Source organism: Micrasema longulum, unplaced genomic scaffold (assembly GCF_059751315.1).
Source record: "Micrasema longulum isolate JH-2025_06_02 unplaced genomic scaffold, ASM5975131v1 h1tg001772l, whole genome shotgun sequence".
Classification (NCBI taxonomy): Eukaryota; Metazoa; Arthropoda; class Insecta; order Trichoptera; family Brachycentridae; genus Micrasema; species Micrasema longulum.
This window is the reverse complement of record NW_028278947.1, coordinates 58,429-84,540: the sequence shown is the minus strand read 5'-3', so window position 1 is coordinate 84,540 and position 26,112 is coordinate 58,429. Positions and strand designations below refer to the sequence as shown.

Sequence of the window (26,112 nt, the reverse complement as noted above, 5' to 3'; positions counted from 1 at the left end):
TCGTTAGTGTTGCCAGGGTAGTAAATTTTTTTACACTACTTTGCTCATCTAATGAAAGAACTAATAAAAATTAGACCTCAGATTAAACAACTCCGTGGGGGGCATTTGAACGATATTGTCTTTAAAATATCAAATATTGTATAACATGATATAAAAATATCAGTTTTATGTTAAACAAAATTTGTTTTATATTTTGAGTTCAAAGTTCATTAATTCAATTACTCTTATTAAATGACCTTTTACTTACCTACTCTGTTATGTCAATCAATGTTTCCGCGTGCACAATAAAATTTTAGAGAAATTAACGAATGGCTTTTTTTTGGCTGGCATTTGTGTAATGGTTTTTTTTTCCCATCAAGCAACATTACGTGGCGACGTCACAAATGCGCGCGGCAAAAATAGGGCATAGTGGTGGAATTATTGGACACAGTCTGATGTATTCATATATGATTCTACGCTCCTTCTGGACTATTCTTAATTCTATGTATGTGCACCTACATTGTATATATAAATAAATAGATATAAAATATATAATTGATAGAATTCGGATGATAAAAATCAGGTGTCACAAACAGTTGGCCCGCAGTACGGGGATTCATAATTATATTAAAATATTTTTTTATTATAAACTTATACTTATGTAGGGAAAGAGAGTAACGGATAGGAAGAAGCCAGCAATGATAATTCAATATTTATGGCTTTTTTGATAAATTTAACATTTCATGCAAATATATCTATGTGGTTTAATTTCCTGTTATAAGTATCCATAAAACGGTTAATTGAAGTGTTTTTTGTAAAATTTGTTCTACATTTAGATACGCGTTTGCATCTGTGGTACCTTAAGGTGAATGCGGGTAACCAATTCAGGGGAGTCGTTTTTATTTTATTTTTATGTATATATAATATAATAGACGGTCTCCGTGGTAAAGTGGTTAAGACACTTGCCTCACGCACGGAAGGTTCCTGGTTCGATTTCCGGTGAGAATACGAAAATTCAAAATGTGACTTTTCTTAAGCCTGGATATTCTGCGCTACAATTCACAACTGTAATTGAAAAAAAATAATAATAAACAGATGGCAGGAAAAATACTTTCAAAGTAAACAGAAAAAAGTTAGTATTTGGTTTATTCATTTATAAGCAGATTGCATATTTTGGGGACTAATTAATAGTTTAAAATAGTTCTATGAAAAAAACGGAAATATTTGAAAAATGTTAGTATTTCAAACAAATTCGGTAGATCAGTAGATTTTAATTAAAATAGGATGATCTACCTACAACTTTTTTGATGAAAATCACATTTCATTTTTGTGTTCTAACCAGGAATCAAACCCGGAACTTTTTGTGCGTGAGTCAAGCGTCTTAACCACTATACCTCGGTGGCGTCTGGGATAATAAATAAATTATAAATTTGCGGTTTTAGTAGCGTTATTATGAATGACAGACTATTATTTTCATTATTTTTTTTTTAAAGAAATATTTGTGTTTTTATTAACAACCCAAATATTTCAAATTAAGGGGGCAGTTTTAACGAGTTGCAAATGGCTCACTATTAGGAAAAGGGAATAAGGTTCGAACGTCGGACCCCTGATCCGCGAATCCCCGACTCTAGCAACAGGACCGCAACCCGTAAGTAAAACCGAAAGACCAACTTGGCTTAAAGGCTGACTATCAGAGGCCTGAAATAACGACAAATGTTGGCTCGAAGGGCCAAAATAACATATCGCACCTTTTTGTCAAATCATCGTCGAGAAAATATACTGATGCTATGTTATGTTATTCCTAAATTAAAAAAAAAAATAAAAAAATTATATCTTTATATGATCACTTTGTAAAGCGCTCTTGAGGTATTAAATTACGAAAATGGCGCTATATGAGTTATCTACAATAAAAATAATTACAATACCCCTCTCAGTTAGCAAACTACTTGTGTTCAGAGAGGAAGTTCAAAATATGGACTAAGTTATTTGAATTTAGGGCAGATACGATAGATAAATGAGTTTTAATAATTTTTTTTTTTTGGGCAATGAATTATACTTTTTTTTTAAAGAGTTAAACATGTCCAGCAAAGTTAATTGCTTCGACAAAGGTGCTCGTTTACGCGCAGCAAGGTTTTATTTCCTGATAACGATCCGGATGTTTGGTATGCCTGTAGTTCGGATAGGAGGAGTTCTATTGTATTTAATTAATTTACGCATCGTCAAAAGATTTTTGTTTCATCAAAAATATCGGTTGCAAATGAAGATCAAAAACGGAAAAGAATTTACGAAATAAATTTATATCCTCCACTTTTTATTTGAAGGCCTAATTCTTTTCCAATTATTATCTTACTCTTCTAATAAAAACACTTTGTGTCAATTTTCACAAAATTTCAAAGATTTTTCAGGTGTACATTATTTAAATTTATATTTTATTTCAAAGAGCTTAATTTCCGGGTTTTTGAACGACGTATTGCGTAATTTCCGCTTATTTATTAAAATGTTGAACATGACCATCAAAGGATATTTAATATGATGTAAAGTCGCTGGTCAATAGGGTGTGTCATTTTTTTCGACTTTCGAATTCAGAAACGTCTAAAAAGTTTCGTTTTAAAAAAAATAAAAACACCCTTAAAAATGTTTTAAAAAATGTCTGGTTTGCTAAAATGCCGAAAAGATTTGAAAACACAAAAAATACAAAAATTTATAATTTTTAAATAATAAAAAAATTAAATTGTGATCAAATATTTTTTTTTTTTTGCAAACGCCGTGTTTATAACAATACAAACCATGCAAATTTTTAAAAATAATGTTTTATTTTTTCACAAGCAAAATAAAAAATACGAGAAATTAAAAAACATTTTTTTAAATTTAATTAAAAATAATTTTTTTAACAGTCTCTTTACCACAATAATTTATTTGACAATTTATAATTCTTATTTTTTTACTTTTAAAGTTCTTTTAATTATTTTCCTATCTTCCCTACCCCTTCACATTCCTCCACGACCCTCTTCCCATCCTCATTTTTGAAAAAATGTAAGCGCAGCTCATCAGGTCACAGGACACAGAACAGCGGGTCCAAGAGATTTATCTGTGGCGGTTATATCACACCTGTCCCTCCATTTTGATTAACTTGTTTTGTAAATATTGTGTGTTTTTGAAAGTTTCAACAATTTTTTCGTGCGATCATTTTGATCGCTTACTTAGATGAAATTCATTAGTATGTCTTCGAAAAAAAAGATACGAAACTCGCTACCAAATCCGACTTTTTAAACCAAACTCCATGAGAAATGATGAGTCCATCTCCATCAACTTATGAAGTGTCTTCCAATATAACCTTATGGGTGAGACATCAAATGACATTCTTCGTTGCAAGAGCCATGGCGTCAGAAATATATTTGAGAGTTTCTCGAAGTATAATAAAAAAAGGGAAAAAATCTCTAATTTTATAGTTTCAAGTGTGAGAATCAAACAAATAGTATCCAAATTTATTGAAAAACCAGAAAACATCGTGTAAAGTGTTAGGTATTTAAAGAATATAGTACAGCGTTTTCCTACAAAAATCAAAAACTTTTTGATGTTGACTCCTGTAAATGCACAAATTTTGCTGTAAAGAATGAATCTGTCCCGCTTTTAGAACGATATTTTCTTGACCAACAAACTTTCCGAAAAATGATTTTTGCTGGTTTTCACAAATATTATCCGCCAGAAAAGTGAGAGGAAAAAAAAACTGAATCAAATAATTAACATATTACAACAAAAATTAAGAACGTTTAAGAGAAGGTAATATAGAAGTCTAGGCATCTACAGGGCTTATGACCTGTCAATGACTGCTTTAAATGGCCACTTTACACACTGTGTAACATTCACCATTCTGTCCATATTTGAATATCTATATTCCTTCAACTCTTTCATCTGTTGATGTTTGTGAAGTTAAAGAGCTGAAATCTTTATTTAAAAATGTAGATGTTAAAATATGGGCAGAATGGTGAATGTTACACAGTGTGTAAAGTGGCCACTCAAACCAGCCATTGACAGTTCATAAGCCCTGTAGATGCCTAGACTTCTATATTACCTTCTTTTAAATGTTCTTCATCTCTGTTGTAATATGTTAATATAAACAGCTCCCCAGGGAGTTGAATCCAGTCCTAATCTACAAAAATTTGGACTAAGTCAAAATATTGTTGAGAATCGAATAATTTATTAAATTCTTCAGTTCATCTTTCTGATAGTTCTTCCGATTACAAGGGAAAAGAACTACTAAAAAATGAAGATTTCGTTCGACACGATTTTGTTTCCCGCATTCATTTTCCTTTTAACACCCATTTCTACTCTTCCATCTCTTGAAAATATGCTTTTCAGGAACACAAATTCTTCTACTTGTTTGAGACATTTGTGGTTTTCATTTTTTATGAAATCAGCAATCTCACTTTCCCTTTCAAATAACTTTAAATGTTATTTCGTTCATCTCCAGTTTGCTTTCCAGGCAAACATCATACATTTAAGAGACTATTTGTTGCAAATTCTCCTCGACTGTAAAATAACTGCATTATCATCGTACAACAAACAGCTTACTGCAAAATTATCAGCTATTGCTCCAACATCCAAAAATTAAACAACGGTAACATTGAAATCCTAGAACAAACGCAGCAACCTCCTATAAAGAGCGTCTTGAGAATGCGACGGTAAACCATTAGAAACTATTCAAAAATTTATATTAAAAATAATGCTTCACAAAAATTGCACTTTTCCCTTTGTTCCAAGAAGCTAAACTTTTAGATGTAAGACAAATATATTGTTATCAATGTTTAAAACATATATTTAAGAACCATAATTTATTTACAAGTAATTCAAATAGATCAAGTCAAAGAAGGAATCGTGTGTTAGAAATACCTCATTGCAAAACGAGGCTCGCACAGAGACATGCATATTTTATAGGCCCAAAAATTTTTAATTCTTTTTTTACTGATAACATTTCATTGATTCCAAACATTCAAAATTTTCCTTCTTTTAAAAAACATGCACTATCTTGGATTCAAATTAAAGATATGAACTCTTTTTTTCTATGATTTATTTTGTTGCCCTTTAATAATAAGGAATATTTATGTGTTTTTTAAAAATATTTTTTTTTTCCCTTTTTAATTACTGTAAAAGAAAAAAAAACATATAACATTTTACAGAATACTGTATTTTTTCTTTCTAATGTTACGAGTATACAAAATTTTTATAACTGTCTATTATTTACTTTAGGAGAAAAAATTCTTTAACAATCTCTTGTATACCCACGAACAGGCCATGCCTTTGTGGGATTTTTTTGTTCACTATTTTTCTATTAAAATTTACTTCATTAATATGTAATTCTGCTTTATTTTTTTAATACTCTGTTTTATTATCATGTTTGTTGTAAAAAAACAAAAAAAAATGAATGAAAAATAAATAAAAAAAACCTAACTTGAACACGTTCTGCGCATGCCTTAGGAGATCCTAAACCCAAGTTGTCTCTTCTTTAAACTTGCGGGCTCGCGCCGTCCTGGAAGGCCCTCGATGACAATCTTTCGCTTTTATTCGGCGAAACAAAGGGGCTCTAGATTGACGTGGGAGGAGGCGATAATGCTGGCTGGCGATAGGGTCTCCTGGAGGCAACTGGTGATGTCCACATGCTCTACTTAGGAGCGGATGTTGAAAAGGAGAAGAAGACGATTAAACAACCATGGTGACATAACACATCCTTGTTTTACGCCTTTTGAGATCGCAAACCATGATGAGAATCTTACAATATTTTTTTAATGAAAAAAAAAACGATAACGCAATTTGAACAGAAGTAAACATTTACACATATCTTTTTTAATAATAAAGATTTTATTCATAATTTCCGACAATATTTTTTTATTATTTCCATAACCACGTGCATAAGTCAAGCGTTATAAAACATTACATTTTTATCTCCCAATAAAAAAAATCTTACTAGGTACGGCAAATTTTATGTCGCAATAATTTTTCCCATTTTATTTTCACGCAAAATATAAATCTGGTAATACGTGTTTTGGTAAAGTGGCATTTGTATTCAAACCACTATGCGGAAAATTTAAAATGTATCATTAGTGGTACATAGAGAGAGAATTCGTTCATTTTATTTGTTTTCCATATGTAGACTGTGAAATGAAGAGATAAATTTATTTACAAAATTTTATCAAATGTATTTCACCCTTTAAATTATTTTTGAATGTGTGACGCACGAAAACAGTGCCGTTACTCAAATATGATAAATTTAATGCCTTAAAAAAAAAACTAAATATTTTAGCTTTCTTATAATTTGATAAAATATTTATTTTTTAATAATATTTCAGTACAAAGAATTAGTGCTGTGGCAGAGTTTTTGCTTCAAGTAATATCTTCCAGTCAACTATAAAACAGACTTTTCAAAAGAAGAGTTGTTTAAAAATTTGTAACAAAAAATAAAATACATTTCAAAAGAGGCAAACAGTAAAAAAGCTAATTAAATAAAAATAACAGGTGTTTTTTTTAATGGGAAGATAAGGCTTGCGCATATTAACTTAAGTAAAAACACTTCATGTTTTACATATTGAAGAATGAAAAATGTTAAATCAGGTTCTGAGTTTGGAAGAAGAGATAAAGAGGAACCAAGAGAAGAAAAATAATAAAATAATATTTTTTACAAGGCAGTAAAATAAAAAAACTTTTTGATTATAAGAATGTACAGTTATGTTTCTGGTAATCCTAAAAAGTGACTAGATAAAGTGCATTTTTTGTAAGGAAAGAGTAGCTCATTTCAAAGTCTAGCACTTTGAACAGAATAGGAATAGCTGAAAAATGATATGCTATTTCGAGGAATGGCAAATGTTATCTCCTGAAAGAAGCGAAGCGAAAGATCACGATCAGAAAGGTAAATGAAATTTTCAGCAAGATATTTATAAAAATGTGAAAGGCATTGAACGTTTATGCGCTGATAAAAACTAAGCCACTTGAAATCAGAGCTAAAGATTGATGCATGGTCATACTTTTTAAAATTACAAATAAAGCTAATGCTTTGATTCTGCAAACGCTCCAGACGATCTATGAGTTACGAATTGGCATCAAGAATTAAAGTTTTTTTTTTTGAAGTCTTTTCCTCCAAGTTATTACTCATCATAAAAAAGCTTAACCAATTGTATCTACGAAATAGTTCTTTTGTGTAATGCAAATTCTATTATTGTTCATGTGTTCAAAAGGTCAAAGTTTTATATGAATTTTTTTCAGTATAATTTGCTGATTTTGAGCAATCTACTTTCTCTGTAATTTGACGCTGGTAAGAATAAGATACAGTATCATAAAATTGCGAAGCCGAAAAATTGTAAAATCGTATCGAAAAGATTGAAAGATATGTTTGTTTTTTTTATTGATTTATCATTTAATTATGTATTTTAGAAACCTAAATATACATAACCTGAACGTTGGAGCATTAGAATTGATTTGCTTTGTGTTTCATAATTATATTTACGTTTTCTTAACTTTTGCTCGTCTCCCACATGTTAATATTATCCTCATTGCTTTGTTTTGTATTATTTGGAGTCCCTTTAGATCTCCTTCATTACTTAAAAATAAAATACCGGAGCAATTATCAATGTGGGGAACGATAATACTTTTAAATATTAGCAGAGAGGTTTTAATGTCTAATTTATTCCTTATCCTTCCTAACAGGGATACCTTCTTTGCGATTTTCTAACTCGTATAGTCTGCATTTTTTGAAAAAGATAATTTAGAGTCAATCCAAACTCCTAGATATTTTATGCTTTCAAAATTCTCAAGAACCTTTCCATCCAATTTAACACTGTGATCACTGTTAAAACAGCATTTTTTACTCATTATCATACATTTTGTTTTTCCTACATTTAGTTTTAGCTTATTTGCCATTAGCCATTTGGAGACTGTTTTTAATTCTGCATTTATTTTCCTTATTGCTGAATCATATTCGTTATCAACCACATAAATTAAAGTATCATCTGCAAAAGGTCGAACTTGGCAATAAGACAATGTTAAAGTCATATCGTTTATGTACAAAATAAACAAAAGTGGTCCCAGAACAGATCCTTGTGGAACTCCCAATAATTTTTTTTTGTTGATCCGACGTTTCATTATTAACCTTTGTCATTTGCATGCGATTGTTGAGATAATTTTCAAAACATTTTATTTCCGTGTTTTGAATACCAATATTTTTTATTTTTTAAATGATTTTATTTCGGTCAATGGTTTTGAACGCTCTTTAAAAATCTAAAAACACTGCAATTACATATTTATTTTTATAAATGTTCTCTTTCCAGTCATCTATAACAATATTTTGGCTAAACAATATCAATAGAGTAAACATTGTAAAGTTATGAAGTGGAACATATCGAAATGTATTTTGTTTGTAGGTTTTGTACTTCATTCGTCTTTTTATGAAATTGAATTATTGAAAAAAACGGGTTTTGGTCCCATGACTAGTATTGTGTACTTACGGATCAGAGGTTCAAGGTTCGAATTCTACTCTTCCCTAACTTGATACCTATTTTAAAAGTTCAACTTTTCAAAATAAAAAAAAATCAAAGGAAAACTAATATTTATTTCAATGAAAAAATAATGATGCCAATAATTTATAATCTTTAGACGGATCTTGCAACGCATTAATATTTCGTGTATATAATTCTGGTTGTCTCACCCCCTAGGGAGTTATTTAGAGAGAAAATGCGGCCCATCATTTCTTTATGCAAACGTCTTCCGGTATTTTTTCCCTGGATTATGGCATAAGAGCAGTGAATTTTTTTACAAAATATTAATTAACCATCAGCGTGCCTTTATCGTTTTTTTTTTTGACAAACAATTTGTTAATTATTTGTTGTTTTATTTTTTTTTATTTAAGAAACAATTATTGCTTCTCATGGAAAGCAAGAGCATCCAAAATTTTGAATAAAGATCCAGTTTTATATGTCGTCTTTGGACGTACGTTTTACATACAAAATAAATAAATTAAATACAAAAGAAAAAATCTGGATAATAATGAAGAAAGCATCGATATTATATATTTATTCCCGAAGCAATCTTATACAGTGGTCTCTACTCCTCGATAAAATCCAATTATGGATCTTCATCTTAAATATAGACGTTGTTTTGGAGAAATTAATATGTTCATCCAAGACGTTGAACACTCTTGAGCTGTATATGAAAAGTGTCTCCGAGCAAACATCGTACGTTTTCTCGGTATTAAGTAGGTATTATCACATGTAAATAATAAAAAAAAACATATTGTTTAGTGTCCCTAGCACGAGTAACCAGTGAGGTCACATTTTTTTTATTATTAATCATTGTTTGTAATACGAAAAAGTAATAAATAAATAAATATTTATTTTTCTATTCACAGGATTGGACTCTTCAGATAAAATACGTCCAAAAGAGAGACGCTGGAATTTACGAATGTCAAGTTTCATCTCATCCTCCAACAAGCATCTTTCTGCAGCTTAACGTAGTTGGTAAGGACCCTTAGAGCTTATTTTAAAAAAATTCAGTTAATTTGTGTACTTTTTTAAAACTTTTTATTTTCTTTTATTCAGGAAACATACAGTACGGTTACATAGTTTTATATTTTACGCTGTTACACTTAACTCTTATGAACCAGTAAAGTTTCCATATTATACAATAATTATATGTAAGGTTAGCAACGAAAGAACAAAAAAAGAAGGAAAAAAATATAACTGAAGTTGCTTAAAAATTAAAATTAAACTAAAAAAAGTTATTTAAAAGTTTGTAGTTAGTATTTACAAATAGAAATAATATAAAAAATGAAGAAATTTTTTTTGTAAAAGTATTTAAAAGCCAAAATTAAAATAAAGAATGAAAAACATGCTCAGATGTAAAAAAAAAAAAAACATTCTCCAAAAGGAAAATACATACACATACATGTTTTATGGGATTCAAAGAAACGACGAGAAGAATCTTTAAATAAAATATAAGACAATAAGTTTAACTCAATTTAAAAGACATCTTCAAAATTAAATTAATGACGCATTATTGTAAGAGCAGCAATATATTGATTTTAATTAAAAGCATAAAAATATGTCGATGCAGCAGAGAAAAAAAAAATAATAGCAAGTAATCTTTAAGATTTGAAAAAGCAATAAAAGGAGAAGATTTTAAACCAAAGGTAGTTAATAAAATTTCATTAAAGCGATTTTAGCAGTAATATAAATTTCAGTAGAGAAATTTGATTAAAAATTTAAAAAAAAATACATTTCAAAAAACAATTATTTTTCCCCAATATTAATATTGTTACCAACACGCACGCGCGCCCGCACCAGAAGGGTGCCGGGCGGCCACTTGGCCAACGAAAAACGTTTGGTCTCTGGCCCCGGGTTCTTAACCCGAGATGAAAACAGGGACCGTGGGCCTGACCATGACCTTTACTTTTGCTCTTTAAACCCTGCAAAAGGGCAACTCTCGTTTACAGGGAAATGTCGTAGTCAGACGCTGTCGCTCAGACGCGGCCGTCACTTTTGAAGGCCAATCGCCAGTACACTACTTCAACTCAGAGGCCTGCTGCGCAAAACCTCTTCACTTAGCTAATAAAATAACCACAATAAGAGCCTTACTATTAAACTGCGGTCTGCAAGCAGGAGAAGCCTTCGGCCACGTTCTAGGCGTAATTAAGTCGAAAAAATATCATATTTGAAACTCTCCTTGGTATTTAACTATTTATTAACTGCAGAAAGAAAAAAAAAATGTTTTTTGAAAGATCAAGAGTCGCATTACAGATTTCGAAAAACACACTCTGGTTCTTTTTTCTTCGTTGAGTCTTTATTAAATAAAATACACACATTATTGCAATGTTTATTCACTATTAAAAGAAAGTAAAGTGTTAAAACATATTTTTTCAGACTTAATTAAATAATAGTTTGTCATCGGGTGCTCAGACATTAGTTTTAAATTAAAATCAAATAAAAGATTACAGACATATAATATAAAGTGTATACCTATAAAATAATGAACATATATTATTTTGTTTTTGATGCTTTGAAAAATATTATTAAGAAGATAGAAAAGAAAAAACTTACAGCCTGGAAAAAACAAAACCAGATACAATGATTTAATTTAATTTTTTTTAAAGTAGGAAAGTAGAGAAAAATGAAACTTTTAAAATTAAAGAAAAGACATTTATTTTAAAACATTTTAAACATAAAAAAAATATATATACATCGATAAATAGTGTGTGCTCATAAATGTAATCAAAACAAGATAAAAAATAAAACAAAGTAAATCGAACATTTCAATTCATATCTACTATCTAGAAAAAATAAAAGTACTTATGAAAATTAAGATCCTTAAAATGTGAATAAAATAAGAAAGAAATAAAAGGAAATGTTAACCTAAGAAAATAATAAAAATGTACTCGTATTCAATGAGAGTATTTAAAAATGTAATCAAATCTAACACTTCTAGTATAAACATAAAATGTAACAACAAACAGTATTCCTTTTGGTTTTTTGGTTACTTTTTAAATACTCGATACTTACGATGTTTGATAATAAAGTGTGAAATAACGTTCATTTTTGAGTAAATTTTAATTTTAACTTTATCATCATTCACTTTCTGCATCTAATGATTTATAAAGGGCTGCATGGGTACACCAATGGAAGCGTATCTTGATTAAAAAACATGAAAACAATAAGAACATACTTAAACTTCTGGTACCAGTCCAGGTACTATGATATAATCTAGTGCAAAAACATATTTTACAAATAAATATATCATGTCAACCATGCCGAAAATCGAACCCAAGACCTTTTCAGGTAAATGACCAAGTCAGGTAAATGCACTGACTACGGACAATTTAATTTCAAATAGGCACAAATTTTCTGTAGTTATTGCAAAAACAACTCAAAACTCAGTTTTTACTACATCGATAATGTTGAGGAATTCTAAAAAATATGATCCATCTTTGGATTTCAAAAATCCTCGGATACTTACAACAAAATAATCAAAAATTAAATTATTTCTAAGCAACTAACATTTATATTTTCTTATTATTTTTATATTTTATTCATTTTTCACGCCCATCAGGCTTTTACATATATGAACGTTATATGAAACATTAGTATTAAAACAAAATATAATTTAAAATACAATTTAGGGCAATTAAGAAACATGAGTATTAAAAGAAAGAATAGTTTAAAATACAATTTAGGGCATTTAAAAATAGAACAGTGTTTAGAAGACTAAACAGGAAGCTGAGGAATATGTTTCATATATAAGAATGTAATTATAGTTTCTTGAAAATCCTTTTTCGTTTTATTGATGTAGATATGTTTTAATTTAAAAAATAATTTATTTCTTTTTAATTTTTACACAATTGATGTGAAATTATGTACAATTATGTATAAATAAATAATACACTGACACTCCGGAACGTGCCTGTGGGCCAGTGGAGTGGCTATATCCATAAAAAAAAAAATATTGAATGTACCTACCTATTGTTAATACATTTTTGTTAACTATGAATTTGTATTGTTTTTTATATTAGATAAAATAAATAAAATAAAAGAATATATTAAAAAAAAGTAAAGTTAGTATAAAAAAGAATATGAGTACATAAAAAACATAAATTTAAAAAAATACAATAAAAAGAAAAGAAAATACAGAACATTGTTTAAGAGTATAGTTAGTTGATTTGAAAAGCTTTAAAAAAAGCTAAGGAAGCTAGATTTAAAAAATAAAAATATGGGTTAACAAATAAAATACAAAAACACAAATTATAGAAATACAGTTTGAAGTTTTAAGCAGCATTAAATTAAAACCCTTAAAACTGATCATAAAATGTGTTTGTTCATTTTAATTTATGTTACAGAGGCAAGAGCTCAAATATCTGGACCATCTGATAAATACATAAAGCCAGGATCTGCCCTCAGATTGCAATGTGTGATAATCAAAACAACCGAGGCCCCTGCTTTTGTGTTTTGGTAAGAATTTGTGTCTGTTCATTGTTTATATGTTTGTTTGTTAACTTGTTTGTTTGTGTTTGTGAGTTTGTTCGCATATGCCTGTTTGTTTGCTTTTTCGATTTATTTAATTGTTTTTTCATCTTTGTGTGCTTGTTTTTATGTAACTGTCATTTTTTTTCTTAAGAAGAAGAACAAACTCAAAAATCAGCTAATACCCAATCACAACACGATCATTTTGATATTTTTATACATGTTTATGAAAGCTATGTGTTATAAATGTAGGTGCACAATTGTCGAGATCCGTGTGTTATTTAAGTTTGAAACAAGTATTGTCGACACTATTACGAAAGAAGTGCTTCATTGATTTGGAGAAAGACATAGCATAATCAAATTTAATTAATACTCGAAGATGGACATGCCAGAATAAACATTGTGCGTGCATGAGAATATGTGCAAATAAAGAAGGAGCGAGGTATTTACGCAAATACAGAATCATGTGTAGTTCTATTTTCTCTGTGTTCCTCTCTGGTGAAACAATATGATAATTTATTATTGTTATCAAAAACATTTTTTACTTTGTGGTATGACATTTTACACTTATTTGTTTATAAATTTGTATAAACCACTTTTTTTTAAATGTAAATAGCAACGCGTGTAAGTATAAGTTACTTAAATTCCTGACGATGAGGTAGTAACCTCGAAACCGGTCGAAGTGTAATTAAAAAAAATTAAGTGGTTTATACAAATTTATAAACAAATAAGTGTAATATGATAATTTGTTAGTTCCATTTATTATTAATTTGGATATATATCAATTGGTTGTAAGATGGATTAAATAGGTTTATCAACATATTTTATATGTTGAAGTACTGTTCTGGACGCGAATAATATGTATTAAGTGTAAACGATATAAATAAATAGTAAATATATTAAAAGGTATGCAACTAGGAACCCCGGTATTTGTTGGCTGAGTTCTATGCCCTTAATTTCATTTTCATTTTTCATTCTTTTTTTTTTGCACCACAACAGGCCAGGGGGCCCAATTACAGTGGTGAATTACATTACAGAACAACCAGGCTTGAGAAAAATCACATTTTTAATTTTTGTGTTCTCACCGGGAATCGAACCCGGAACCTTCCGTGAGTCAAGCGTCTTGACCACTACACCACGGAGGCCGCCAAGATAATAATAAAGATAAATGACTCGCTTTTGATCCTGGCCTCAGTAATGCCGGGGTCGATATAGCCAGATAGAAATAAAAATAAAGGTTAATTTTAACAAGTTACAACAGGGATGGAGAATACCTTGAATAAGAGAATATGGAAGTCTAGGCATTTACAGGGCTTATGACCTGTCATTGGCTGGTTTAAGTGGCCACTTTACACACTGTGTAACATTCACCATTTTGCCTATGTTTGAACATCAATATTTCTTTAATTCTTCCATTTGTTGATTTTAGTGAAGTTAAAAAGATGAAACCTTTATTGTGGTGAAGAGATTCATCTGACTGAATTATTTCACATACTAGGCAACGATTGAAAACAATTTTTCAGTTTTCAAACTTCTTCTTAGACCAGTTGGTTTCATAATAATATTTGAGTTTGTCCAAATGTTCGTTCATATTCCCCTATTCAAGGTATTCTCCATCCCTGTTGTAATTTGTTAATCTCAATGACTCCCAAGGGGGTCAAATTCAGTCTATTTTCTACGAACATTTGGACAAACTCAAATATTGTAATAAATGTTAATTGTCATATTTCTTGAAATAAAGTCCTTAGAAGCGCCATTGTATTACATTAGTCATGGCAAAATGGTTATTTACGAGACCTGCAGCTTTAGTGTAAATGTTAATACATTAACATGAGAAAAAAAAAAAAAAGATCAAAAACGAAGTTGTTATATTTTATTATAATGAATAACCACAAAGTTAGTGCTTCAAATCTAAAAATATATAAAGAACTTTACTAACCATTATCTAAGAATTTCTCTTCTAGTCTTTGAATCAAAAACATTTTTACCTAAGGGTTCGTGATCACTTTTCCCCATAAATCTTATGGTATGATTCATGACCGAGTTTATACAAGGTGCACTTTCCAGAGCATCACGCGAAGTATGAAATATGGTCGTGACTCAATTATTATGGCGCGTTCCGTTTCCGTTTTCTCAAGTTTCCATTCCGTATAAAGTACTGGTTTCCAAACTATAGGTCACCACTACCCCTCCTACTATCTTTTCACGACGCCTCTCTATCATAAAAAAATATTTATCCTTTATTCCTTCATTTTTTTCTTCTGTTGATCTTTGTGAAATTAAAGAGCTGAAACCTTTATTGATGCCGGTGACATTCTGACTGAAGTATTTCGTAAATGTAGTCAATGCCTCGACTTATATATTTCCTACTTTAAAATGATCTTCATTTCCATTGTAACAAATAAACATTAATAACTCCCAAGGAGGTTGAATCCAGTTTATGTCTACAAAAATTTGGATCGACTCAAGTAATTGTTGATAAGATATATATAAATTGATATTATTATACCAAATAGGAGTACAGTATTCTAGCTGGGGACGAACAAATGTTTTGTAGAGTTTTTTATATGTCTCTGCGTGTTTAAATGGTTTCAAAACTCGTATAATACTACAAAATAGAGCAATGAGAATTATACTGAAAAAAAGCAAATATAATAGTGTTGAAAAAATGAGAAAACAATTGAACTGGATAGGAATAAAGAAAAGACTATTGTATAATGTATTTGTATTTATATATAAAGTGTTTAATAATCTCATGCCAAAGTATTTTATAAGTGAAATTATATTAAATAGAAATGTACATAAATATAGGACAAGAAATAGAAATAGGATAAGACAACCACTTAAGAAAAAAACAAAATCACAAAATAGCTTATTGTATAAAGGGTTAAAACTGTATGATGAGATGCCTGAAAGTATGAAGAATGAAAGAAAACTTACGGATTTAAAAAAAAAATGTTTAGTTTATTGTAATAATGTAGTTATGTAAGAAATATTTAATAAGTATTTGTTATAATTGTAAATATATTAGTTAATATACAATGTAATATTAACTAACTTAAGTAAATAAATAAATAAATAATTAGTCCGACCATTTATATGTTTTTTTTTCAGAACTGATTCAAAATGAATATTGAACATTAGTTTTGTATCAATAATAACACCTAAGTCGCGAATTTGACTATCTGTTATTGAGATCGGGGTATTATCAAAAGAGTAAGGAAAGCTGATTGTCATTTGTTTGCGCGAAATATAAAATGAATGACATTTACTAATAGATAATTCCAGTAAATTTTGATTACAATACTGAAAAAGTCAGTCGAGATCTTCTTGCATTTTTGCACAGTCAGTGTGAGATTTAATGCAGGCGTTAATTTTTAGGTCATCAGCAAAAGAGATGAATTTACAATATTTAAAACATTTATGAATAATTATCAAAATTGTCTAGCAGCTGAATAGTGTTTTTTAAAAAAGGCTAAATGTTTGCATTTATTCTACCTGTTTCAAAGAAGTATGCAGTTAATTATTTAACGTGGTAGTTAATGTATCCATCATTTAAGTATTAAGGGCGCTTCTCGGGTCTAAACTTTTGTTACGTAAGGGTTGCCAACTTGGCAGCCAATCGGGTACAGGAACACAGCGGAACGAAGCATTTCCGACACGGTTTAAGATATGAATTAGTCGCATAGAGTCACCCCAGGAAAAGACCTAAGTTAGCAAATACAAACTAGGAAGTTTGTAAAACTGAAAATATTTTTCTGTAAAATTGTTTACTTACATCGCTCGTTACTTGCTACTAACCGTTGCCCTTTTATCGTTGTCTATTGGATAAACACTTTAAAACAGATCGGTTGGTTGCCAAAAATAATTTTAAGGCTTCTTAAGCATTAAGTTTACAGTTCATCCAACTTTATCCATTTTTTTTTTTTTTTTAAGTTCGAGATTAGCATTTAGCAAAAATTTACAAAACTGCTTTCCTTCCATACTTTTACTTTTATTTGCTTTTTATATATATCTTGATATTTTTACATTTTTCACACGTATTTTTGTATTTTTTAATTCAGTACGTACTATTATTTGGCATATGATTTATTGCTCCTATTTCATATAGTTCTTAATAAAGTATTAAGTGAGTTTCTAGAAAACATATCTCAATTTTCATTTCAATTATGTTTTTATATTTATATTCTTTTTCTGTTGATTTCAATGATGCTCTTATTTATTTTTATTTTTTTTTACTAATATTTTTTACTATTTTTTTGTTGATTTTAATGAAACCATTATTTTGTATATTTGATTATGTGTGATTCTTAATTTGTAAAATTCATATTTTAAAAATTATTTTGAAAATCTTTTTTGCATTGCATTCTTTGGAATTTTATTATTTATTACTTATACCTTTTTTTCTAAATTGTTATTATATTGCATCACATGTTATTATAATTTAATCCAATTATTTAACTATGTATTTTTATTGTTATTTATTGTGGCTTAACACGGGCATAGCCTTAAAAGCCTTAATAAGTTCATTAATATTTAAACTTGTGTAATTTTGAATGAATAAATAAGTCCCATTGAGTGAAAAGTTGACTGTGTCTGGCGGATGAACAATACAGTTCTCTGTATAAAATGGACTCGGAAATATCGGACTTGTACAGTTCACATTAGCATACGGAATATTGAGCTGGGGAGGAGCTACCAAAACCAGAATAGAAGCTTTACCGGTGGTGCAAAAATATATTTTAAAAATAATGAATCAACGGCCTCTTCTGTACCCTACTTCTGTTCTTTTTTCAAAAAAAAAACCGTGTTGTGTGTCACTCAGTTGTTTGTTAACTCACCTATAACACATAACTAAAACTAGTGAACGAACAACCCTGCAAAACAAATACGCAAGCTGTGCTCTGGCTGAAAATAATGTAACCCTTGCTGCAAGAACAAGCTTCGTTCAAATGCATTATAGTGTTGTAAATCACGTTTTCTAGGAAACAAAGTTAAATTAATATTATATTTTTTGAAAAATCCATAATTTTAACATATTACAACGGAGATGAAGAACATTTAATAGAAGGTAATATAGAAGTCCAGGCATCTACAGGGCTTCTGACCTGTCATTGGCTGGTTTAAGTGGCCACTTTATACACTGTGTAACATTCACCATTATGTGTATATTTGAACATCTATATTCCTCCAATTCTTTCGTCTGTTGATGTTTGTGAAGTTAAAGCCATTGACAGGTCATAAGCCCTGTAGATGCCTGGACTTCTATATTACCTTCTATTAAATGTTCTTCATCTCTGTTGTAATATGTTACTATAAACAGCTCCTTAGGGAGTTGAATCCAGTCCTTGTCTACAAAAATTTGAATAAACTCAAAATATTGTTGATAAATTACCTGGTCCATGAAGAAGTATAGAAATTGAAAAAATAATATTTTCAGGCGTTGCCTAGTATGTAGGTGAAATAATTCAATTAGATGAATCTCACCCGCATAAATAAAGGTTTCAGCTCTTTAACTTCACGAACATCAACAGATGAAAGAATTGAAGGAATATAGATGTTCAAATATACGCATAATGGTGAATGTTACACAGTGTGTAAAGTGGCCACTTAAACCAGCCATTGACAGGTCATAAGCCCTGTAGATGCCTGGACTTCTATATTACCTTCTATTAAATGTTCTTCATCTCTGTTGTAATATGTTAATATAAACAGCTCCTTAGGGAGTTTAATCCAGTCCTTGTCTACAAAAATTTGGACAAACTCAAAACATTGTTGATCCATAATTTTTCTAATAATAACGAGTGAGAATTTGTATTAATTCATGAACATAATTTGTATTGAAATAATCGAATATTTGTTCTAATTCATTTCCATACCTATATCTCCTAGGTATAGGTGAGTCAATCATGCGAAATCACGCAGTGAGCACGTGGTTTGCACGTGCCCAGCGGTCCAGTTCCTGTGAATGTACGGTAGTACATAAACTCATGTATTTTTCTTAAAACCCATAGTTTATCCTGAATATGGTTCTTGCAATGGTAGCAGAAACGTTGGAACGAATCCAACAAGGACTGACGAACACTCATGTTTCTCGCAGTCTTTGTGTAACTTGTTATTTTTAAATAATAGTACAACATATTTTTATTTATTTTTTCCAGGTACCACAATAGCCGAATGATTAACTTCGACCTGGATAGGGGTGTAAATGTTACCTCTGACCTCTCCGGGCGGACCAGTGATCTGTATATTCCCGCGACCGGACCATCCCACGCCGGAAACTATTCGTGTGTTCCCAACAACGCGCAGTCTGCGAGCATTTATGTGCACATTTTTAATGGTTTGACAACCCTGTTTTAATGTACCTTTGAGATTTTCTGACACTAAATAATTTATTCATTTGTTTATTTTTTTATTCATTTATGCTTTATTAAGTTAGTTCATAACATCTTAAGAACTAATGTAAACTTTTTATAACACTTCAATTTTTTTATCAAAATTTCTCAAAAAATTTTTTTTCAAATAAATTTATAATATTTCGATTTTTTCTATTTCCATTATTTCTTTAGGTTACTCATTGTAAAGCTTCAATCCCTTGTACAATGAGTTTTGAGATTCTGTTTTTCTCCTCATTGGTAATCTTTTTTTTTTTACCCCTTGTTTCATATGTATGACAGACATTGTTGGTTAAATTTTATTATTGGTTTTATTTTATTTATCATTCAATTGATACAATATATTTTATTTGTTGCTTTATTGTGAGCAAGCCAATTGTTTTATCCATTATTTTTTTTATGTTATGAGAAATAACTAAATTTGAATTGAAATGCCAGTATGTTTCGGAATACGGCTCTTACTTCGGTACACTTCATAATTTAAAAGTAAGTCAACCCTGTTTCTTAAATTAAAAAAAATATTTGAAAAATTGTGTCTGATAAAATCATGTCCTATAAAACACGAGTCTTGTGATTTTCTTTTCTATTTTAACTTCGTTTTATTTTATGTTAAATCACACGATTCTTGTAAAACTCTTATACTTATTTTAAAAATTTACAGTAATGCTACTCAGGGGTGTCCCGAGCCTAGAGAAATATTTTGTATAATTTGGAGACATGCCGAAATACCAGATATGCCAAAATGCCGAATACTGGATATTTGGTTAGCCAAATAGCCGGATATCGGGCCTATTGTCTCTTTTTTCACGCAATTACACTTTCAATTAAAAAGTCATTTGTGATATTTTTTTTTCAGATATTTTTTTTACTGTATGATAAACACTGACAAACTTTGTTATGCAATGAAAGTAAATTTTTCATACAATGAGGGTTACCTTCCTTCTGTTTCCCACGGTCAAACACGGTTGACATCAATAAACTAATTTAGTGGGACTGATTTCTTGATTTTTTTTTGCATTTAAATTAAAATCAAGCATGCGCCAGACATAAAACTACTATCCAGTATCCGGACGAATAGTTAAAATAGGCTGGATACCGAAAATGTTGGTATCCGTTTCATCTCTACCCTAAATATTTGTATGAAACGAACTAAATGTTTACGTTATTTATTATAACAGTAACACTACAAATAAAAACACGTTTTTATCTTTTCTAACTGCTTTCGAGGCAAGGTTGCTTCTTCGTCACATTTTTGATGATTAAAAAAAGTATATTTGATTAAATATGTATATGAAGCATAATAAGTAATTTTACACGTTCAATAATGTATATCACTAAATAAAATACATTATACCGACCGAATCAGAACGCGACTTTGTAAAAACGTGATAATGAATTTAAATCAAAGTATTTCTTACTTGCTGATAGAATATGTAAATGTTATTGTTAGATATGAATTATTTTCAGAGTGATTATAAAAAAAGAAAAAAACATAATTTGTTAAATAACAATATTATTTTACATTATAAAATATTACATATAAACCAATAATTGTCCAGATAAACTATGAACTAATAGTATGTCATCGAGTGTTCAGACACAAGTGGTTATAAAGATGTAAATAAAAAAGTACAAAAATAAATAAAACCTCAATCAATATAATATAAAATAGTTCAAAACAATTCTTTAATTTGAAAAAGAAGAGAAAAAAAAATCAATAAATTAAAAAATAAACAAATATATCAAATTTGGTTTAAATGCTTATAGAAAGAAAAAAATGTGTTTGTGTTGTTAGTATCCTAAATTAAATTATTATGTTGTGTATAAATAACTGAAGTATTTTGCATTTCAGGTGAGAACCCAGCTGCGATGCAAAGTGGAGCTGAGTGCAGACACACTTTATGCTCAAGAAGATGTAACATCTTTACTATCATCGCGATAGCAACAACCATAGCCCTATTGAGCTGACAACCCTAAGTCTAGTACTCTTAAAAATGAAAAAACATTAATAGATGTAAAAAACTTTTATACGCAAAACAAACTTAAACAATGTATCGTATGTTATCAAAATTTCTTAACTTTTATAATCTTGTAAATAAAACGTCAAAATATCCTTAAATATGTAAGTTAATTGTAATTATTTAATGTTGTTGACTATTTGTGATCACAAGTAGTAGTAAATGTTCTGTATATATTAGATTTAAATTGTACATTTTGTAGGTATTTATTATAGGAGTAATTAAATGAATAAAATTGAGCTGTTTTTCTCGTCTTTTATTTGTTTATTTGAAATTTACACGTAGGATCAAGGTGCTGACAGTGGCTCAGGTGAGTACATTGGAATTAATACCTTGCGCGTAAAAATATGGACGCACCACACTTAAATCTTGCTCGCAGTAAAAATATCTTATGGGACAAACACTTTACCACTTGCTAGCTACTAGCTTAGATACTACAAGATAGTGCGTACACACGGTGCAACCATTTTTTTTGTGTCTAAAAACTAAATTTTAAATGAAAGTTTTCTTTGTTTCTTGTCGACTTTGCACGTAACATTTTCATATGGCATTATTTTATTTTTTACAGAAATATGCCAACAATGATTAAGAGGCTCGCACAGACACACGCATATTTTATAGGCCCAAAAATGTTTAATTCTATTTTTACTAATAATATTTCATTGACTCCAAACTTTCAAAATTTCCCTTCTTTTAAAAAACACAAACAATTTTGAATTAAAACTTAATATTTGATTTTTTTTTCTATGATATATTTTGTTGCCCTTTAATAATAAGAAATATTTTTGTATTTTTTCAAAAATATTTTTTATTTCCTTTTTTAATTACTATAAAAAATATCATATTATTTTAATCATTTATTTTATTTATTCTTTCTTTTGTTACATAAAAATATTATAACTGTGCATTATTTATTATAGGAGCAAAAATTCATTAACATTTTCTTGTATACCTAAGAACAGGCCATACCTTTGTGGGATTTTTTGTTTACTAATAATATGTAATTCATTGCTATGTAATTATGCTTTATTTTTTTTAATACTCTGTTTTATCACTTATGTTTTTTGTAAAAAAAAAATAAATAAATAAAATAAAGTAAAGATAAAGTTTCAAGGCGGACCAGCGAAGTTTTTAAATGAAAATCATACGTATTAAATTATGGTACGACAAACAAATTTTATTCTTGTTTGTTGTAAGTTTAATCTTTCAAAACAAAATTGCTTCAATCCATGACATAAATAAAAATTATTGTACCAGATTTAACAGAGTTAAAAAAAAAAACATGAACAAAATGCAAAAAATATTATTTGTTTGAGAGGTGCTTAGAGTCACCGTGTATCTCATACTGCCCATTGGCCGTCGCCTTTTGTATTTACCGCGGACATAAAATAAATAAATATAAGAATTGCGAGATATTGTCTACTTTTGACACGTGTTATCCTTAACTCCCGAGTTTGCTATTTTAAACTAATACCTAATAAAATCTTATCGATAAAATAGTAAAAGACAATTCTTATCATTCTTAGAAGTGTGGGTCAGTGCTACGCGAACTCCTGATGTCACTGCGACCTATGAAGATATATTGTGACGTTAAGGAAAATATAAGAATAATTAATCTTATTTCAGTAAAATGGCTAAATATTGCAGAGATAATTCTACAAGGTACAAATATCATATCTTATTTTACTGTTAACTCCGTGTATTCTGGTCACTTATACAACATTATCACTATCACGAACAAACTAAGTTATTTGTGTTTGTTTGACTAGAAAATCAAAATGGCCAGTGGATCAAATACCGGAGTACACAGATCCATTAAGATCCACTGCGTACTTAAGCTATTAGAAGTATTTATTTTGCTACCCACATATTCACGCAAGTCTTAATACATATTTATTAAATGTGTACAAGAATGAGTCACTGTTGATTTATTTGCGATCCATTGTACTGGATCTAGAGTACTCAGTGGATATTTTTTTTTCTTCATAAAACCGTTGTTACTCTTTTTATTGTTAGTCAATATAAAAAAAATACATCGCAATCCAAAAATACGATACTTCAACTACAGCGATACTATATTTTAGCGTTCGCGTTTAAACCATTACAAAATTACAGCCGTCCAAAATAAGTGTGCTCCACGGTCGGCACCCTGACTTTACACTACAGCACAACTACCAATTGCGAAGTATATGTAGTCGGCAAATATTTTAATAAGTCACTCCAATGAGTGGCAAGGCTGTTCATAAAATGCCGGCATTTAACTGAATGGCTGGGCAATCGTTGAATGAACGTTTAACGAAAGGGTTGAGTGTCGCTTTGGCTCTTTGATTAAATATATAAATATATATAGTTGGATAATTTATAAAGCGCCATTTTTGTGAAAATTACCTCAAGGGCGCTGTACAATTAATAAATATCCCAGTACGTCTTGCAGCTACAGAGCGCATGGACGGTTGGGATTCTAGTTCCTCGTTTTCAATTAAGATCAATCAAAAATTATAATAGATAGGAGCTAGATTACAGGACGTCTTGCAGCTACAGAGCGCATAGACAGTTAGAAATTTAGCCCCCATTTACACATTTTAAAAATTGAAAAATAAAATTAGTAATAATAATAATATGAATAGGAAAAAGGAGTAAGATAACAACACGCCTTGCTGCTACTAAGCGCATAGACGATTGGAATTCTAGACCCCGTTTACAAAATTAAGGTATTTTAAAGTTGATATATTAAAGCTAGATAACCAATCATCGTGCAGTTACAAAGCGCATGGATGAGAGGAATTCCAGCAAAGTTAAAACAAAGTTAAAACAATATCAATAAATTTATAAAAAATAGAGTATAGTAGTAAATTGGTCAAGTGTTCATACCAAGAAGTAAGCAATAAAAAACTAAATAAATCAAACACTGTTTCAACTCCATGGTTAACAAAGGGAGATAGATGTCCGAAGAGAAGCTTTTGTAGACGGTAGGTAGATATCGTTGCCATGTGGCCCGCTGGCTAGTAGATAGTTTCTGGAAACGCACGTGTGTAGTACTATTATGCCTTTTGTTCCAATGACTTGGTGTCCATTTTGGTCCGTATTATTTTGTTTTATGAGACGCAACATTCCTGTTCAAATTCACTTCTTTACATGAATATTACACAAACGCGTGTATAAGCGGTTTGATTTATAATTTTGTATATTATTAGAAGGCAGATATTTGAAATATTATGTATTTATCAATAAATGTAAGTTCACTTTTAGTAGCACTGTTGTAATTTTTTAATTATGGGTGTAGTGTTCTAAAAAGCAAAATTTAGGTACTTTCGCGTCAAAAACTGATGCATTCTTAAACGGTTTTAAAGGATTCATGTAAAATTTTATGATTTTAAGGTTACAGACGCACTATTTTTGTAAGTTTCCATTGTTCGCTATTTGTCACATATTTTGTTAAGAATAAAGTATAAAACAATGCTATTAAATAAATAGTCTTCTTTTTTCCACTGTTTGTTGAAACATGACTACACTACTACACATTAATGATTTATAAACATTAACTCATTGTTTTCTAACATATAACAACTTATTTTCAGATTTATTATAAGATTATAAGCTACGGTTGGGGAGGAACTATATTTCACGCCCAGCCCGTACGGCTGAGCGCGAACTACAATCGCGCGAAATACATCAAAAATATTTGTTTTATTTTTTTATTAATTTTGTAATGTGAATTAAGGTTAGGTAAGGATGGGTTGGTTTAAGTTTTACATTAAAAAAATCGTTTTCTTTCTTTGACTAAACTTTTTTTTTATATAAAAAAAAAAACATTTGCGTTCTTATAATTTACCCAAATATTTAATTTTTAGGGCCATTTTTAACTTCATTTATTAAATTCAGTAAAATATACTTTTTAAAATTATTTTTATTTAACTTCACTCAATCTATCCTAACTTCACCCGGTGGCTTTTGGTTCGGCCGTTTCCAAAGGGCTAGTTTTCGACCAGCCAGCACGTTGAACTGTGAGTATTCTTGATTTATTCAATGAACGGTCCTAGTCATTTAGGTTGAATACCGGCGTGTATTGAACAGCTTAACCGCTCTGTTGAGTGGCTGATTTAGTTATTTGGCGGCGACATACATGTATACATTGTCGGGCATTCTGCAATACCGCGTAACTTAAATATTTTTTTTGTCGTGGGAACCTAAAAAGTGTTTTGTTTATTTATACAACTTACGATTTTAATAAACCGGAGACACCGCTAAAGCATTAGAAAAACTTTCATTATATAAAGTAAAAAGTAAAACATTTTCTTAAAAAAAAATAGATAACGTGGTATTGCAGTATCACTGACGATATTGACTCATCAAATCATTTATTTTTTGAGGATATCAACAGTTTGTTGCGAATTATGTGGGTATGCATTGTTCAAATATTGTCACAACTTCAACATTCTTTTTACCCACAACCACTTTTCACTTCCCACCTAAGTATCCTTTAATCATCCGCCACAACAAGACCTCGCGTAGTGAATTGCGCGTTTATTTTGTTGAACGTGTGCCGCGTCATAGATTTCGCTTCCAATAACAACCAGTTGAGTTCCAGATCGGGAGCCGGTTTTAGTGTTGGTGCCGCTCGCAATCAACCTGTCAGACCACCGCAATTCCATCAAGAACGAACCAGGTTAGTGGCATCTATTCCTAATCCATTATATTCGTAAGAGTTGTGACCGATTGACACTATAT

General features: G+C 29.9%; 1 protein-coding gene across 1 annotated transcript in view; it reads left to right on the top strand.

Annotated features, from left to right (window-relative positions):
* LOC148274047 (lachesin-like) overlaps positions 1-21,629 on the top strand; it is a 122,993-nt gene extending 101,364 nt beyond the window's left edge. Inside the window, exons 5-8 of the mRNA XM_088237705.1 lie at positions 9,371-9,479; positions 12,848-12,959; positions 19,133-19,311; positions 21,219-21,629. Of these exons, the coding sequence (XP_088093831.1) occupies positions 9,371-9,479; positions 12,848-12,959; positions 19,133-19,311; positions 21,219-21,334 (516 nt within the window). The 3' untranslated portion in view covers positions 21,335-21,629. The remainder of the gene's footprint in view (positions 1-9,370; positions 9,480-12,847; positions 12,960-19,132; positions 19,312-21,218) is intronic.
* Positions 21,630-26,112: the final 4,483 nt, after the last annotated feature.